Source organism: Solanum tuberosum, unplaced genomic scaffold (assembly GCF_000226075.1).
Source record: "Solanum tuberosum cultivar DM 1-3 516 R44 unplaced genomic scaffold, SolTub_3.0 scf00249, whole genome shotgun sequence".
NCBI classification, from domain to species: Eukaryota; Viridiplantae; Streptophyta; class Magnoliopsida; order Solanales; family Solanaceae; genus Solanum; species Solanum tuberosum.
The window spans coordinates 130,186-149,843 of record NW_006239187.1 but is presented as its reverse complement, the minus strand read 5'-3'; the positions used below and the strand labels follow the sequence as shown (position 1 = coordinate 149,843).

The following is a 19,658-nucleotide window of genomic DNA, read 5'->3' as shown; positions in this document are numbered from 1 at the left end:
TGGAGATCGTCTACTCAATGAATCGATCATAGTCAAACTTCTTTACAACAACAATTCTCTATAACAACATTTTACGATGCCAATCAAATTTTATTATATTTTATGTTTTTTATCATAACATTTCGATCTAGTACTCAACACATATTAAGGATAAATAACCCTATTATTATAAAGATGTTTGACTTTTATATAAGAACATATCCAACGTAATTCTACACGTAGATTCTGAAAAGAGTAGAGTGTATCTAGACCTTACATCTTGAAAGTAGAGAGATTATTTCGAAAGATGTTTGACTTTGACATAAGAACATATCCAACGTAATCCTACACATAGATTATGAAAATTGTAGAGTGTATCGACCTTACATTTTGAAAGTAGAGAGATTATTTTCGAAAGATATTTGACTATGATATAAGGACATATCCAACGTAATCCTATACGTAGATTCTAAAAATTGTAGTGTGTATAAATCTTATATCTCAAAAGTAGAAAAATTATTTTCGAAAGAGCGTACCTAAATAAAAGTTTAATAATACAATAACACACAAGACCAAACCATTGCCTCCATCACACACAACAAAACACATCAACACAGAAAGAACGCAAATCAAAGCTTTGATTTTGAGAAAAATAAAAGTGGTCACTATAGCGCACGTTAACGAAAGTTAACCCTCCTGGCTTACATTAGCATATGCCAATGTCTTCACCTCCTCTTCCCTCTTCTTTCTCGTTACACTCCTTATCCCTCTTCTTCCTCTTCTTCTCCTCCTTTAGGGTTACTTTTCTCCTTTTTCTTCTTTACTATTTACTACAAATTTCCTCTCTTTCAAATTTGTTTTTTGCTGTTTTTTTCATTCGCCCCACCAAATGCTTGTTTCCATTGTTGTTTTCACAGCTCCTACAACATAATCTATGGACCCTAAGAAGCAGTATTCGTACTCCAATCTCTTCAATCTCGAGGTATTGTTTGTGGGTTTTGCTATTTTGTCAAAAGGGTGTGTTGTGATATGGAAATCTTGGTGTTTAGTGGTAGTGTGTAGGATAATTTTGTGGGTTAGGGATTTGATGGGTTAATTCTTCAAAAAAGTTTTTCTTTTTTGGCATTTTTGAAGTGATTTTTTAAAATTTGTTGTGGGTTGTGCTCAGCTCTTAAAAGGGTGTCTGGTGATACTAAAATCTTGGTGTTTAGTGTTAGTGTTGAGGATAATTTTGTTGGTTAGGGATTTGATGGGTTAATTCTTTGAGAAAGTTTTTTTAATTTGCATGTTTGGAGTGATTTTTGATCTATTGTGGGTTGTGCTCAACTCTCAAAAGGGTGTCTGGTGATACTAAAATCTTGGTGTTTAGTGTTAGTGTTGAGGATAATTTTGTTGGTTAGGGATTTGATGGGTTAATTCATTGGGAAAGATTTTAACTTTTTGCACCTTTAGAACCTTTAGAGTGATTTTTGATTTTTAGTGAATTGTGCTCAACTCTCGAAAGGGTGTCTGGTGATACTAAAATCTTGGTGTTTAGTGTTAGTGTTGAGGATAATTTTGTTGGTTAGGGATTTGATGGGTTAATTCATCGAGAAATTTTATGTTTTTTTGCATGTTTGGACTGATATTTTGATTTATTGTGGATTGTGCTTAGCTCTCAAAAGGGTGTTTTATGATATTAAAATCTTTATAGTTAGTGTAAGAGTTTAGGATAATTTTTTCGGTTAGGGATTTGATGGGTTAATTCATTGGGAAAGATTTTAACTTTTTGCACCTTTAGAACCTTTAGAGTGATTTTTGATTTTTAGTGAATTGTGCTCAACTCTCAAAAGGGTGTCTGGTGATACTAAAATCTTGGTTTTTTCTAGGTTAGTGTTGAGGTTAATTTTGTGGGTTAGGGATTTGATGGGTTAATTCATCGAGAAATTTTATGTTTTTTTGCATGTTTGGACTGATATTTTGATTTATTGTGGATTGTGCTTAGCTCTCAAAAGGGTGTTTTATGATATTAAAATCTTTATAGTTAGTGTAAGAGTTTAGGATAATTTTTTCGGTTAGGGATTTGATGGGTTAATTCATTGGGAAAGATTTTAACTTTTTGCACCTTTAGAACCTTTAGAGTGATTTTTGATTTTTAGTGAATTGTGCTCAACTCTCGAAAGGGTGTCTGGTGATACTAAAATTTTGGTGGTTAGTGTTAGTGTTAAGGACAATTCTGTGGGTTAGGGATTTGATGGGTTAATTCTTCGGGAAAGTTTTAACATTTTTTTAGCATGTTTGGACTGATTTTTTTGATGTATTGTGGGTTGGGCTTAACTCTCAAAAGGGTGTCTTGTGATACTAAAATCTTGGTGGTTAGTGTTAGTGTTAAGGATAATTTGTCGGTTAGGGATTTGATGGGTTAATTCATCAAGAAAGTTTTTTATATTTGCATGTTTATTATGAATTATGCTCAACTCTCAAAAGGGTGTCTGGTGATACTAAAATCTATATAATTAGTGGTAGTGTTAGTATAATTTTGTGGGTTAGGGATTCGATGGGTTTGAGAAAGTTATTAATTTTTGCATGTTTGGACTGATTTTTGATGGTGATATTAAAATCTTTTTAGATAGTGTTGGGATAATTTTGTGGGTTAGGGATTCAATGGGTTTGAGAAAGTTATTTATTTTTGCATGTTTGGAGTGATTTTTGATTTATTGTGAATTGTGCTCAACTCTCAAAAGGGTATCTGGTGATATTAACATCTTTTTAGTTAGCGTTGGGATAATTTTGTCGGTTAGGGGTTTGATGGGTTAAGGGTTAATTCATTGAGAAAGTTTTAACTTTATGCATGTTTAGAGTTATTTTTGAATTATTGTGGATTGTGCTCAACTCTCAAAGGGTGTCTTGTGATATTAAAATTTTTATAGTTAGTGTTAGTGTTAGGATAATTTTGTGGGTTAGGGATTTGATGATGGGTTTGATAAAGTTAATTTTTTTTTGCATGTTTGTAGTGATTTTTGATATGTTTTGAACTGAGTTTTTCTTGGAATTTCAGTTTGGTTCTCAAAATGGTGTCTTGTTTATCAAAATCCTGGCAAATAAGTGTTGCTGTTAGGACATTATTTTGGGTGCATTCTTCTAGAAAGTTCATTTATTTTGCTTGTTTCTAGAGATTTTTTATTTGTTTGAGCTGGATTTTTCTTGATATTTCAATTGGGTGTTGTGGAACATGTGAATTTTAATTACTTAAGTGTGGAACTTTTCTTGATCCCTCCTGATTTTCTCAGTTCATTTTTTCTTGGATAGTCTTTGATTAACTTCCAGCTGCCCCAACTTGATGATGATTTTGATTATCATGGGAATAGCAGTCAGGACGAGAGCAGAGGTAGCCCAGGTAGGCAAATTCTTTCTTGACATTGCTTTTGCTCCCTTTTTTAATTTAATTTTTTGTTATTTGAGTGATGAGTATGACTGACTAGGCGAATAGGACTAAATTCTTGACTGAACACATTCTTCTGAGTAAAAAATTATTTTTTACTAATATTATTTCAAAAGAATGATAACTCCTTTACTTGGAAAATGCACACTCTTTCTCCTATTACATTGCAATTTTGACTTTCTTGAAGCAATGAAAAGTTAAGCTAATGCAGTTGTAATAATCAGCCGCATCTTATGTTGGTTGGTAGGTGGAACGGCCGGAAACCAGAGTAATGGTATAATGTCTGGTAGGGAGTTGAAGAAAAAGAGGCGGACTTCATATAGTAGTGACGAGGATGGGGACAGGGACAGAGCTCATACTACCTATATTTCAGAGGAAAAGTATAGAACAATGCTGGGAGAACACATTCAAAAGTATAAGAGGAGGGTTGGTAATTCCTCAGCAAGCCCTGCAGCTACTCGTAATGGAGTACCTGTGATGAGAGGTGGTGGAGGTTCAAGAGACCAGAAGTCAGCAAATGATCACAGAGGAGGAGCGGTCAGACTTGCCTCTACATCAGAATTTTTTAACAATAGCACTCAGAGCTTAGGAAACCATATTCAGTCAGATTTTCCAGGACCATATGGTGGTGATAGGTTTGCCTCTCTGCTTTCACTAAATCTTTTCAAATGAATGTTGAGATGTTTACTCAAGTTGTTTTGGATTATTAACAGCAGCAACACCCCCCTCCAAAAAAAAAAAAGAAAGAAGAAAGAAGGTAAAGTCTGTCACCTAACATTTGGAAATTTTACAGATCTATTTATGAACCTGCTTTCTTGGATCTTGGGGAGGACATCACATACAAGATCCCTCCACCTTATGAAAAGCTGGCAACATCATTGAACTTGCCAACCATGTCAGATATTCAAGTTAATGAAATTTACCTCAAGGGTACACTTGATTTGGAGACTTTGGCTGCAATGATGGCTTCTGATAAGAAACTTGGGCCCAAACGTCAAGCAGGAATGGGTGATCCCAAGCCACAATTTGAATCTCTTCAGGCACGATTGCGAGCTCAGCCGACTAATAGTGCCGGTCAGATATTCAGTCTGCTTGTCAGCGAAGCTGCATTAGAGGCTTCTTCCATGCCTGAGGGTGCTGCAGGAGGTATACGGCGTTCCATATTGTCAGACGGTGGCGTCTTACAGGTTTATTATGTGAAAGTGTTAGAGAAAGGAGACACCTATGAGGTCAGTAATTCTCTTTTGTGTTTATCTCGTAGTTATGTGGGCACCTAGTCCTGTTGCTTATGTCTGAATGGTCATGTGGAGCTGCAGATTATTGAACGTAGTCTACCCAAAAAGCCAAAGTTGGAGAAAGATCCTTTTGCGATTGAGAAGGAAGAAATGGAAAAGATTGAAAAATATTGGATAAACCTTGCCAGGAAAGAAATCCCAAAACATCATAAGATATTTATCAATTTCCATAGGAGGCAATTGACTGATGCCAAGCGGATTGCAGAAACTTGTCAGAGAGAGGTAGGCGCGGCAAAAGGTTTTTTTTATGTTGATATTTTTCTATTCAATACTGGATCTTGTAAGAACAAATTTGTGTGTGATTCTTCATGTGACTCTGTGAATTTCCACCGCTAGTTGTCATTTGGACACTCTTACTTGAGTTGTGGGTTGATTCCTTTTCTTCAGGTGAAAATGAAAGTTAGCAGATCACTTAAGGTGATGAGAGGTGCAGCAATTCGTACAAGGAAACTTGCTAGGGACATGCTCGTGTTTTGGAAGAGAGTTGACAAGGAGATGGTACTTACATTCTACTTCTTTATATTATTTCATTTGAACTTTTTGCTATTACGGTATGTATGAAAAGTTGCTATTCAAGAGCGACCTGAGCAGCCGAAGAGGAGGGATGAAGGAAGAGTCGGCCATGGTTACCTGCATCCTTTTTTTATCAAAAAATATCAAACATGGTTAACTGCATCTTAAATAACCAAAATACAGCTCTCTGTTTTGATGATTTTAAGATTATTACTGCATTATATGAACATCTTAACCTGTACTATCCCAGAGAAGAAATGGAAGGTGATATAATATATTCACCTAATCTGTCTCTATAGTTCTGTCCCTATTTTATATGATATTGTTGTTGTAAGAGTTTTTTTGCACCCAGTATTTTGGGTTATATGTTGGTTTAACTACTAAAACTTGCAATGGAGTATTGATACACTTTTGAAATAAGAGAGTATATGTTTATCAGGATTCAGGACTCATAAATATAATTTTCTAGTATATAGATTTCTTGGAAATGTGAGGAAGAAGAGTGTAGTAGGCTGCTTTCTGTTCTATGCTCTCCAACTTTGGGTCCGCACAAGTAGGCACTTAAACTTGTATAAAGGTGAACAAGTAGACACACGCGTCCTACGTGGGAATTCGCGTGAGATACACCAACTGATTTTTTATGCCACATAGGAAGTGTGGTTGTTCAACTTTAAGTGCCTACTTGTGCACACCCAAAGTTGGAGGGCATGGATGCCAGCTGAACTAATTTAAAGGACACATTTATGTATTATGCCTAAAGAAAATGACTTGTAAAGATGCATGTCTGTCGTCGTCTTTCCTCTAGAAGATTGAATATGCTAAATGAACATAGTTCTTTATGAGTTTCTGCTGTTCGCTGTTTGACTAGAGGACTTCCTAAAATGTAAAATTTATAATGTTGCAGGCAGAAGTAAGGAAAAGGGAGGAAAAAGAAGCAGCAGAAGCTTTGAAGCGTGAACAAGAGCTTCGTGAAGCAAAGAGACAACAACAAAGGCTCAACTTTCTGCTATCACAAACTGAACTTTACAGCCATTTCATGCAAAATAAATCAACTTTACCCTCTGAGGCTGTGACTTTAGGTGATGAAATGATAAATGACCCAGAAATATTGTTAGCTTCTACTGAAGTTAGACCTGGAGAGGAAGAGGATCCTGAAGAGGCTGAACTGAGAAAAGAGGCTCTGAAAGCTGCACAGGATGCAGTTTCAAAGCAGAAAATGATGACAAGTGCTTTTGATAGTGAATGTCTGAAGCTGCGTCAAGCTGCTGAAATTGAACCCTCCCAGCAAGATGCTGCAGCTGCTGACATAGACTTATTGCATCCGTGAGTTTTTGAGTTCCTTCGAAATATCATCTTTGTTCTTTTACCGAGAGATTTTGGTGTCACAAATTTTGTTGCTCCTCTCTCTGGGTTGTACTCACTTGCTGTTTTGGTGCACCTTTAGGTCAACCATGCCTGTGGCTTCTACGGTACAAGCACCAGAATTATTCAAGGGTACTCTTAAAGATTATCAGTTGAAAGGGCTCCAGTGGCTTGTAAATTGTTACGAGCAGGTAAGTTGTTATTTCCTGAAAGTTTGTCTCTTTTTGCTCAATCTCTCTGGAAATTTTTCTTGGCTGAGTTACAACATTCAACTTTATCCGTCAGGGTTTAAATGGCATTCTTGCTGATGAGATGGGTCTTGGGAAAACAATCCAGGCCATGGCTTTCTTGGCTCATTTGGCAGAAGTAAGCGATCTAGTTCATGTTTTATTTACCACTTTCTTGTAGTAAATAATCAAAATCAAGAACTGTTTGGTAGAGTATCTAGCAACTTGGCTTCATTGATCTCTGCAGGAAAAGAATATATGGGGTCCCTTTTTAGTTGTTGCTCCCGCTTCAGTCTTGAACAACTGGGCTGATGAAATTGGTCGTTTCTGCCCTGATCTAAAAACTCTTCCATATTGGGGAGGCTTACAAGAACGAGTGGTGCTTCGAAAGAACATTAACCCAAAACGTCTTTATCGTCGGTAATTTCATTTGGCTTTGGCTGTCTTATATATATTACAGGAGTAATGAACTTGCCTACACTTACTGGTTCTTTCATGTCCCCCTCATTAGTCGTAGATTTGCTATTCTTTTCTTGTTCATTAACATTCTTGCTTGGTAAGGCACTTATTAGTTTGATGAATAATATTGATGAGGCGAATGCTTCTTAAAACTGATGGCTTGATGTAGTGAAGCTAATCATAGGTTAGATGATGGTGTTTGGATTGGGGTACCTAGGAATATAACAGTATGTACAAGTATAAAGAAATAGAGGGAAGGATGGAGCGAGATCGCTTAAATGTCAAACAGCTAATTCTTCGAGTTAACAATTTTTCTACTTCACGAAGTTGTTAGTCCAAATAATGAGAAACTGCTCACACGGGGAGGCTTGAGATCGTGATGTGAAAATCCAATAGAGCTTTAGTGAAACCAAGCTTATCTGGGTATTAAACTACCCAATGCAGTTGGTGATTAAGTTAACAATTATATCTGAATTATGAAAAGTATTTCTTGGCAGTGGGAAGGTTGTTAGCATTTTGTTCCTCTCTTGGTTAATCATCCATGCATTTATTAAATAGATAAAATCCATGAGTTGAATATTGTTAACTCATCCTGTCTAAGTTAGTGATGGAACCAAACTTTGATTTCAGGGATGCTGGATTCCACATTCTCATTACCAGTTATCAACTACTAGTCTCTGATGAGAAATACTTTAGACGAGTTAAATGGCAATACATGGTGCTGGATGAAGCCCAGGCAATCAAAAGCGCAAACAGGTCTGATCATCTAGCCTTGAAAACTTTGTCCTACTGTTTAATTTAACCCCGTTAATAAGTGTTATCATTTACTGGGAATGTGGTGGAAGCCAAAGCTGCTAAGCAATTCCTAATTGAGTACCAGGATCCTTGCTTTCTAATTGCCATCAAACTTATTAACTTCTTTCATATAAAACAAGTGGTAACACACACTAGCTACTGGGAACCTATATTGCTTGGACTCTCCAAGAAGAGTTGCTGTATCCGTGTCCGATCCTCCAAAAAAAATTGCACAGCTTTTGGAAGATCCAACTACACCCAGCGATATTTTCTAAGAGTCTGAGCAACATAGCTGGGAACAACAATCATATAGTTGATTTCCTTGTAAAGATTAAACATGGCTGGACTCTACCTTCATATTCAATCATCTGAAATCTACTTGTTTTAGCTCAAAGCTGGTTGTAAAAACTTGCATAATAACAGTTTTTTTTGTAACATATGTTGTTTAGGTGTTCGTGCTGAGGAAAATCATTCATTACGATTTGTAGTTAAGGATTTGATTCTTTAGTTCATTTAATTCAGTGTCCATATTATGTGATGAGCATATCCCGGACAGGTTATAAGTTGATCATCTTTTAGTAAGATCTGAGTTGAATCTTGATATGTAATCATTACCAGGTTATAAGTTGATCAACTTTTAGTAAGATCTGAGTTGAATCTTGATGTGTAATCATTACCATGCAAAAAATATTAAAGCAGATATGCACATACTGTCGACTACTGCACCAGACCATGAGTAATAATTTCACTTTAGGTTCTTTCTCTGTTGTCTTTTCCTTCTCTATTTTAAGAAATCTTTTTCTCCTTTTAACTGATTTTGGAATTATACATGAGTTTCAATTGCTTTCCATGCCTGTTGATATACAAACTATATTTATTTTTCCATCTACAATATCGGGTATAGATGATCTAACAGGGGATGCAAATGGTGACAAGAACATCAACTTACATTTTTTAACTGTCACAATTTAAAACACTGACACATTTATTTATTTAAATCTGCACATCATGTATCATGTTGCACCTGCAGAATAAAATAAATAAGCAAACAAGTTGTTAATCATAACTTCTCTCTCTCATTGTATCCTGTTGTACTCTGATTGACAGTATAAGATGGAAGACATTGCTGAGTTTCAATTGTCGAAACCGTTTGCTTCTGACTGGTACTCCAGTTCAAAATAACATGGCTGAACTGTGGGCGCTCCTCCACTTTATTATGCCTACCTTATTTGATAGCCATGAACAATTTAATGAATGGTTTTCAAAAGGGTACGTATGTTTCAGTATAAGGTGTTCTTGCTTTAATGTATTAGTTTTGCATTTTGTGATGGTTCTTTGTGCTCTATGATCAGAATCGAAAACCACGCGGAACATGGTGGGTCATTAAACGAGCACCAGCTCAGCCGACTGGTAAGGGAGCTTTGTTTTATAGTTGGAATGCAGGCAATCCAACTGACTTATGGCCTACAGTGATTTAATATCTTTCTAAGGAATATTTCGGTCATTTTGACTTAACAAAAGTAGGCATGTAGTATGGGCATATTGTCATCTTTTATATTTTTTACTTGTCAAGAACACTCCATAATTGAGTAAGCACCTTAAGTGTTCTACTCTTGATTGTATTAGCATATCTTCTTGCATGTTACTGGTGTTAGAACATTCTCTCTTCTATTTAGTTAGAAATATCCTTGTTATTGTTATTTATGAATATCAATCTTGTCTGGTATTGTTTGGATTGTTAATCATCAAACCCTGTATTAGTTCTCCATCTTTTTCTCTCTGTTAATCTTGATATTATTAGCGTACCTTTTTGGTTAACTAGTGTTTTCATCATGATGAATTTCTCTTTCTGAATCTTCCAAACAGCATGCAATTTTGAAACCTTTCATGCTGCGGCGGGTTAAAAAGGATGTGGTTTCTGAGTTGACTGGGAAAACTGAAATCACAGTGCACTGTAAGTTGAGTTCTCGTCAGCAGGCATTTTATCAAGCAATAAAAAATAAGATATCCCTTGCTGAGTTAATTGATAGCAGCCGTGGGCATCTTAACGAGAAGAAAATTCTAAACCTGATGAATATTGTTATCCAGCTAAGGAAGGTGATTGATCTCTTTTTTTGTATTGCTCTTTCGTGTTGCATCAGCTGATATTTTTATGGTGGACCTGCCATACTACTGTTCTAACTGATTATTTTTTCACTAAGAGTTTTCTATTTCTTTTGTTGGTATGCCAGGTGTGCAACCATCCAGAGCTCTTTGAGAGAAATGAAGGAAGTTCTTACTTCTATTTTGGAGATGTTCCATACTCACTTCTTCCTGCTCCCTTCGGGGAACTTGAGGATGTATTCTTTTCTGGCGGCCGAAGTCCTGTTACATACCAGGTACTGTTTGGAACTCTTTATGCTTCTTCATGGAGTTATTATTGTTTATGTGTGCACAGAGAACAGCCTGATTCAGTGCATAATCTGCTTCTAGTTTATTTTATTGATATTTCTGGAACGTTAACAGTTAGTTATAATATCGTTCTGCAATTATAATCCTCATTTGGCCACTTCACACCATTCAGTTGGTTATAATATCATTCTGCAATTATAATCTTCATTTGGCCACTTCACACCATTCAGTTAGTTATAATATCATTCTGCAATTATAATCCTCATTTGGCCACTTCACACCATTCAGTTGTCATTATTGCCAATTTTTACATTTAAGTGTGGAAACTATAAATTGCCATCTTGAAGGTAAATCTTATGACTTCGGAGGTGATGTTTGATGCTGGATCGTCTCTCTTCCAATAAAGAGGACTGCTGAAGTTACTTTTAACGAAATTAGTGTTGAAAAGTTGGGATGTTATTAAATGAACTGATAAGAAATGGACCTTGTAAGTCAACCCCAGAAACTAGCTTAAGAGGTGAGAATTGCCCAATGCTATGGAAAGAGACCAATAGAACTCTTCCCAACCGAGTCCCCCATTAACACCCACTCGCATGATCAGGATTAGACATCTGGAGCGTGGACAATATAAGATGTGGGGCGGAATATCGGGTATACCATGAATTGAGCTGAGTCTGACTCTAATACCATGATAAGAAAGCGGATCTCGGGTCTAACTCAACTTCAAAAGCTAGCTCAAGAGGTGAAAATTGCCCAAAATCATACAGAAAATATTAGTTTATAAGTGAGATAATATGCTTACTCTAACTTCATTTCTCACATTAAATTTTATAATTGAGACCTTATTATTGTGAATTGGTAATTATAATGTCTCAGAAAGCCGTATTCTTCCTAAAACAAATAAAGTACATATACTTGTCAACTAAAATAATCTTATGATCTACAATTTCAAAAAAATAAAATAATTTATGATCTATTTAGAACTGGGAGCAAAAGTAGCCTGGACCATATCTGTTATAAAACCACCCCAAACTGTCGCTATATGATGTAATTTTTTACAACTATTTCTATAAAATATAATTAGAGACCTAAGAGTTAGCTAAGCGACCTACCAATTTAGAAACACGTAAAATATATAAAGCAAAAATACCTGATCTTTCAGTTTCAAAAAAAAAAAAAAGAAGCAAAAATATAGCAGTACTCTTCATACCTAAATCCATAAAAAGGGTTTAAAAAACTGCTTAGCATTCTGCTAGAAAGCATATCATAGAATTGAAGTATATCGATAGAACTATTGCATCTATATAAATAAATTCAATAATGCTGGATCAAAATATCTTAAATAAACAACAAAACCAATGAAACATCTTGCTCCAAAATCACATCATACTTTGATAAACTAATAAAATGATCAAATTCTCACCAAACATTTCTTCATAACAACATTCCACAGTTCTAAGTTAAGTCAATCATCACACATGAGAGTTCGAGAACATTCTGTAACAGAAAATTTAACTTCATAGAAAAAATTGAAAACATTTTAAAAAAAGGTTGCTGAATAACTTTTTGATTTGTGTGACAGTGAAATGAATAAGGCGGGAACTTACTTTATAGTACGTAAAAAATTCCGTAACTCCCATTTATAGGGTGGAACATGGAGTTTATTTGATTTTAAAAGTTTGTTACATCCGTTCTAATATGTTATGTCTTTTACTATACCTGAAATAATGAGTAAATTAAAGCACTTAACTAATGAGTAAAATAGGAAATTTTTATTATTCTGCACATTCTTTTAGTGAAAAAATAAGAGATAAAATGCCAAAAAAAATAAGGGAGTAGATAAATAGGAATCTTGACCTAGGAGAGGGCTGCATCATTCTTTTTTTAAAATATATATATGCAATAATTATACATTTATAATTAGGATTTAGAAAAATGAGTCGGACCAAGAGAGGAATATAAAGCATAAGCAGGAGAAAGCAAGTAGAAAGGTCGGATATTAATTTCCTTAACCAATAAAGTGTAATGGACTGGTAAATGTCATTAATTATTGATATTTTTAATGTTATTACAAAGATACTTGCAAAGTAGTAGCAAAACCAATTTTTTTAAGAAAAATGTCAAAAAAGGGTAAATATGAATGAAGGCCATAGAGTGGTGCCACATCACTTTGGTGTGTGTGTATATATATAATAATAATAATAATAATAAAAATATTGTACGATTCGATCAACTAGGGCCACTTCAGCAATATGTTCCTAAATATATACATGTGACAACTGTGTAATGTCGGCTTAGTGGGACTTCTTAATAATCAGGAAATTTCAAGCTTATTTAACTTGCTCTTTCGTATTATATATCCCTTTCAGATGCCAAAGCTGGTTTATCGGGGAGCTAATAGATCGAGCATGCTTCACTCTACTATGGGGCAGGGTGTAAATAAAGAATTATTTGAGAAGTACTTTAACATATATTCTCCAGAGAATATTCACCGCTCAATTCTCCAAGAAATTCATGAGTCAGATGTTGGCTATATACGGAGTGGAACATTCGGTTTTACTCGTTTAGTTGATATGTCACCCATGGAGGTTGCATTTTCGGCAACTGGTTCTTTATTGGAGAAATTGTTATTCTCAATTGTGAGAGCCAACAGACAATTTTTAGATGAAATTTTGGACTTGATGGAGTCTGGGGATGACGATCTTTGTTGTAGTCACCTTGGAAGGGACAAAGTAAGAGCAGTGACACGAATGCTATTGCTTCCATCAAAGTCAGAAGCAAATTTTTTAAGAACAAGACTTGCAACAGGGCCTGGTGATGCACCTTTTGAGGCTTTGGCCATGGAACATCAAGATAGGCTTTTATCTAATGTTAATCTCTTGAATTCAATATACTCCTTTATTCCTAGAACAAGAGCACCTCCTGTAAGTGATGTTATATTGTTTGCTCTTAGTGCTTTCCATGTGTACGCAATGGGTTACTAACTACCAGATGTATCTTGCAGATAAATGCTCATTGCTCAGATAGAAATTTTGCTTACAAAATGCTTGAAGAACTACACCATCCATGGATTAAAAGGTTGTTGGTTGGGTTTGCGCGCACATCGGAATATAATGGTCCTAGGAAGCCAGGTGCCGCACACCATTTAATACAAGAGATAGACTCTGAATTACCCCTCACACAACCTGCTCTTCAGCTTACGTATCAAATTTTTGGGTCATGTCCGCCCATGCAACCATTTGACCCTGCAAAGATGCTAACGGCATGTCATCTTTTCCTTTTTATCTGTTCCTTCTATTTCCTTTTCTCTCTAATATACAATGTGCCTTTAAGCACATAAAGTATCTAAATTCAATTTTCCTATGTAATTACAGGACTCAGGGAAGCTTCAAACACTTGACATATTATTAAAGCGTTTGCGAGCAGGGAATCACCGTGTTCTTATCTTTGCACAAATGACAAAAATGTTGGATATTCTAGAGGTATTTGAATCTTTCTGCTGCTCCTTGGTGGTTTAGATTTGTATTTTCGTGATGATATGATATTAGCCGCAGTGGCAGATTGCCTGTATGAACCTCTTATGTACGGTTTTAGCTCTTGGGAGTTGAGAAGAGTGAGACTCTTTTGAGGGGAAGCAAATTTACTGGTATCTGATCAAAATTCTCTGGGCAGTGGTGGTCGCAGTAATGCTTTGGTTCACTAACCAGGCTGGTATAGATGCAAAATGCACCTTGCATATAAAAACTTCTTTGTGAAGTTTCTGATTAAATTGATCAAAAAATAATCATGGTTTGCTAATGTAAGCACTGCTATATGTTTGTCATGTAGTACCTTATCCCATGTTTTTGTGCTTTAGAGTACAGGTTCTCTTCAGATGTCAATGTTTGGAAGAGGTTTGTAGCTCATTCAGGAAGAACTATCTGATAACTGATACTTAGACTGGCCCATGCATGAATTCTGAATTTTGGGTATCATTTTCTTTTGAAGTCCAACCAAACTTAGGTTACATTGAATCATGGAGTGGTTTCTTGAGCATACTATATGAAGGTGGGCATACTACTACAAGAACTATGCTTTATAGTGTATGAACAACAACATACCCAGTATAGTCCCACAAGTGGGGTCTGGGGAGGGTAGAGAGGGTAGAGTGTACGTAGATCTTATCTCTACCTTGTCAGGTATAGAGGTTGTTTCCGGAAGACCCTTGGCTCAAAGAAAGCAAAAACACAACATTTATGAAGACATAAGCAATAGCAGGATAGTAAGAAAATACAGGCATACGAGACAACAAGTAGTAATAGAAAAAATAATAAAAATACAGAAACAGTAAAATAATAAAATGCTGAAAATAATACTAATACTCCCTTCTAACTGGAGAGACCCGATGCAAAATTATTTATAGTGTATGAAGCTAAGCATGAAAAAAACAGATCCTATGTGATGCTGTTGTTGAGATTCTCTTATAGTGGTTTCCCTATTTGCTTCATTTATCTTATAATCAGTTCAGCTTGCAAAGACCAGAGTATGTTTTCTACTGCAACATAATCCCATTACTAGGGAATGGGTTTAAAATTGAAAGGGTAAAGGAACTTTGCACTTGTGAAATTACTAATGTTTTCACTTGCTTTGCAGGATTACATGCACTACAGGAAATATAAGTACTTGAGGCTTGATGGATCTTCCACTATAATGGATCGACGAGACATGGTCAAAGATTTCCAGCATCGGTATGTTTTGAATTCGAAGGGACTTATAATCCATTTATGTTGTATTTGTACTGACTTATGTTGATTGCCTCATAGGAACGACATCTTTGTGTTCTTGCTGAGTACAAGGGCAGGGGGGCTTGGTATCAACTTGACAGCTGCTGACACTGTCATCTTCTATGAGAGTGACTGGAATCCAACTTTAGATTTACAGGCAATGGATAGAGCTCATAGGCTGGGTCAAACTAAGGATGTAGGTTTTCAACTTCTACATTTTCCTTTTTGACCACATAACTCTATTTCTAAACATAATGATATTTGTGTCATCTTTTCCTGGGCAATGCTGCTTTTGGAAGAAATTAGAAACACTGCTTAAGAACTCATAAAGAAAAAAAGATGACTGAGAACTTGCTTGCATCTAAGAGAAGCCAGTTTAGCTAATCAGTTGGTTTATGCAGAAAAATGTCACGACCCAAAACGAGTTATGAGTGGCACCCACACTTAAATCTCCTAGGTGGGCGAACCAAAAAATTCAAACCCCAACTTATATTAATTATCCAACTTACGAAATACAACCAGTTATGAGTGGCACCCACACTTAAATCTCCTAGGTGGGCGAGCCAAAAAATTCAAACCCCAACTTATATTAATTATCCAACTTACGAAATACAACCATAATGCGGAAGCTCAAAATTTATTAATGTGAAAACAAAATTCACTAGTGTCTATTACATTAAAATCTGGTAGTGGATGTACTAACATTTCTTTGGTCAGACATTAAGATCAGCAATAAGAAAAACTCCACCTATCTTTGTCTGCAAAGGTGTACTTTTCATGCCAATAGTGTTTCTTTTGCCTTGTTTCATGAAATTCCTAATTCTAACTTTTTTCTAGTTTACTGTATTACATTCTTCTGGTGAAAATGATAATAAAATAATTAGCAAATGGCCTTTCTTTCCCGTGATCATTTTTCCTCCTGTGTAAAGAGTATTATTTCACTTGCAGGTTACTGTTTATCGCTTAATCTGTAAAGAGACAGTTGAAGAGAAAATTCTGCAGAGAGCCAGTCAGAAAAACACCGTGCAGCAGCTTGTCATGACAGGTGGACATGTCCAGGGTGACCTTTTGGCTCCGGAAGATGTTGTTTCTTTGTTGATTGATGATGCACAATTGGAGCAGAAAATGAAGGAAATTCCTCTTCAGGTGGAATATAAGAATAGCGTTCGGAATCTTCTTTGTCCCCTCCTCCCACCCTTCCTTTTTCAGCTTATTCTTGTTTCTAACTGAGCAATATGGTGTTTGTTCATTTGCAGGCTAAAGAGAGACAAAAGAGGAAAGGTGGCACAAAAGGCATTCGTATTGGTGCAGATGGTGATGCATCATTAGAAGATCTTACAAACAGTGAATTTGTTGGGGATGACGCTCTTGAGCCGGAGAAAGCAAAATCAAGTAATAAAAAGGTGATCATTTTCCCACTTTCTTCTCATAATCAAATATTGTTTTTGAATTTGACCCTTTCACAGACTTAGGGTTGTCTAGTTACTCTTTCTGCATTAAATTACCTTCATCTACATGATGTGGCCAAGTTTGTGTTGGATAAGCCATGGTAAACGACATTGTAGAGAAGAAATCCATGTTTTTTTCTTTAAAAAAAAAAAAGAAATGTCAAGCCTCGATGACAAATATGACCACCAAATGTATACTTCTATGCTCTTTTTGAAATTATAATTCCTTTAGCTGCTTCTTGTTGCACAACAAACAAGCTCAACTGTATAGTAAAAATTTCGATGCATGTTAGTGTGTTGACTTGATTCATAATCTTCTATGTGCAGAGGAAAGGTTCCACAGACAAGCAAATCCCAAGATCAAGGCCTCAAAAGAATCCGAAAAATCTTCAATCTGCATCACCCAACTCACTAATGGAAGATGATATAGATGGGTTTCCACAAAACATTGGCATGCAACAACAAAGGCCAAAAAGACAGAAGAGGCCAACTAAGAGCGTAAATGAGAGCCTTGAACCAGCATTTACTGCCACCATTCCTATGAACCGAGAGGGGAACCATAACCTTCCTTCGTCAGATATCAGCTCTGGTGGTGGGAGAGGAGGGGCCGAGGAAGAGGCATTGAGACATAATAATCTGTATGCTGGCTAATAACAGGACAAGTGAAATATTATATCTTTTATCGAGCTACCGTTCTTTCTCCTTTTGGAGTAGGGGTTGGGGGGGATTGATTGCAGACTTGGAAGCAGAAGCCGGTAACTTTCCAGTACAATGCTGTAGTAGTATGAGAAGGAAGTGCAGAACTGTATATTAGTTGTACAGATTATTCGTAGGACTCCGGGGCACGAGACTTCTTGGCTGCTATACTTGAAATATAGTGATGTACAGTAGGCATTGATTTTGGTTAAATAGTGGAAATTAATGTAATCGCCAATAGTTTGCAAAATTTTCTCCTGGTAGAGATTTTTGTTGACAATATGTATTCACAAGGGGATGATCTTATAGAGCCATAAAAAGAAAAGATTTTGGATGATCATAGGCCATAATTGTGACCATTGGTCACTATGATTACATTAATTTTCTGCCCAATGCTTTTCTCGCATGTCGAATTTTTCTTAATCGCGTTGTCTTCTTTTTCATGATCCTGAATTCTTGTTTCACGATTCCTAAACGCGAAAAAAGGAGTGTAAATTTATAGAGGCTATGAGTATCGTTCATTAGATCATTACAAATGGTTCCAAAATGAGGTCATAATTCCAAATATTCATGAATTTCTGTTTTCTGACATGTAGCTTATTTAGTTGTTTCAGGGTCATGAAAACCAAATTCATGTATTTAATTACTTTCCATGTGTATTTATTTATAATACATGATGACTTTCTTGAATATTGTTGATGGATGTTGTTTAATCTGAAATTTGGTATGTCCATCGAAAATGTTTGGTGGTCGGTACTCATAATGTTTTTCACAAGTAACATCATTCATTGAGTCACGAAGCTCCAATTCATGAACTTTATTACTTTTCGTGTGTTAATATACATGCTGATTTTTCAAAATATTGTAGTTCGACTCTATTTGGCCTGAAATTTGATTTGTTCATAAAAATGACCTAGTGATCATACTCACCATGCGATATGACTATCGTCGTTCATTCAATCATTTCTTGGTATCGAAAGTTAAATTCATGAATTTGATTACACCTCAATGGTATTAGTACATGTTGATTTTCTTAAATATTATTGACATTCAATTTGGCCTAATTTTCTTAAATATTATCGTAAATGGCTTGGTAATCAATACTCATTGTGTTCGACGTGACTAGCATAGTTGATTTAGTCAATTCAAGGTCATGAAATTCAAATTCATGAATTTGATTACATTTCATGTGTATTAGTACATGCTGATTTTTCTAAATATTTGGTGCCTCCATCGTAAATATTTGATTGATTAATATTTACCATGTTCGCCATGGCTAACATCGTTCATTTAGTCATTTCATAATCATGAAATTCAAATACACGAATTTGATTACTTTTTGTGTGTATTAGTACATGTTGACTTTCTTGAGTATTGATGGACTCTATTTGACCTAAAATTTAGTTTGTTCTCCGAAAATGGCCTAGTGATTAATACTCTTCATGTTAGCATGACTAACATCGTTCATTTAGTCATTTCCTGGTCATGAATTTATTGTTTTTCCTATTTCATGTGTATTAGTACATGCTGATTTTCTTAGATATCGTTGAGCTACTCTATTTGGCCTGAAATTTGGTGTGTTCGTCAAAATCTCAGGTGATCATTCTCCATAACTAAGTCATTCGTTTAATGATTTTACTATCGTAAAAAAACCTTAATTCATGAATTTGATTACTATTTGTATGTGTTAGTGCATGCTAATTTTCCTAAAATTGTAGACACTCTATTTGACATGAAATTTGGTGTGTCCATCAGAAATGTCATGGTTATAAATACTCATTACGTCATGACAATCAACGTTCATAATCATGAAATTCAAATTAATTTATTTGATTACTTTTCATGTGTTATTGGTACATGTTAATTTTCCTGGATTTTATCGACGGACTCTGTTCAACCTAAAATTTGATCTAACCATCGAAAATGCCCTAGTGATCAATGCTTATTATGTTCGCCATGACTAACGCCAATCATTTGGGCCAAATTAGATTACCTTTCATGTGTATTAATTAGTACATACTGATTTTACTGAATTTTGTTGAGACTCCGTTTGCACCGGGATTTACTGTCATAGTCCGAGTCAAATAGCAATGATTCGAAGCACTTTCTTTTTACACTATTTCGGAAACCCCTATGAACCAAGAGGGGAATCATAACTATCCTTCAATATATATTAGCTTTGGTGGTGGGATACACAATAATAAATAGTTAAATCACACCCAGTGCCACAAAATGATTGAGAGCTACGACAGGGCGAAATGAATTTTGTTCTTGATATTCAACCATTTTGTTTTTCGATATCAAAAATC

General features: G+C 35.6%; 1 protein-coding gene across 1 annotated transcript; it reads left to right on the top strand.

Annotated features, from left to right (window-relative positions):
* Positions 1-602: 602 nt before the first annotated feature.
* Positions 603-17,742, top strand: LOC102593931 (DNA helicase INO80). The gene is made up of 23 exons (XM_006357945.2): positions 603-961; positions 3,268-3,355; positions 3,648-4,035; positions 4,194-4,629; positions 4,717-4,917; positions 5,083-5,193; positions 6,113-6,531; positions 6,653-6,761; positions 6,856-6,936; positions 7,045-7,217; positions 7,887-8,012; positions 9,159-9,320; positions 9,404-9,461; positions 9,918-10,148; positions 10,283-10,429; positions 12,812-13,366; positions 13,447-13,704; positions 13,817-13,924; positions 15,075-15,169; positions 15,245-15,401; positions 16,154-16,351; positions 16,462-16,608; positions 16,981-17,742. Exons 1-23 carry the CDS (start codon positions 914-916, stop codon positions 17,302-17,304), a joined length of 4,620 nt encoding a protein of 1,539 aa, XP_006358007.1. The 5' UTR covers positions 603-913; the 3' UTR covers positions 17,305-17,742.
* Positions 17,743-19,658: the final 1,916 nt, after the last annotated feature.

Bases quoted from the DNA above. Each gene is read 5' to 3' on its own strand.
- LOC102593931 (XM_006357945.2), top strand. From the start codon at position 914: ATGGACCCTAAGAAGCAGTATTCGTACTCCAATCTCTTCAATCTCGAG. The intron at 10,430-12,811 runs GTACTGTTTGGA...TATCCCTTTCAG, and splicing joins GAAGTCCTGTTACATACCAG to ATGCCAAAGCTGGTTTATCG. The intron at 16,609-16,980 runs GTGATCATTTTC...TTCTATGTGCAG, and splicing joins CAAAATCAAGTAATAAAAAG to AGGAAAGGTTCCACAGACAA.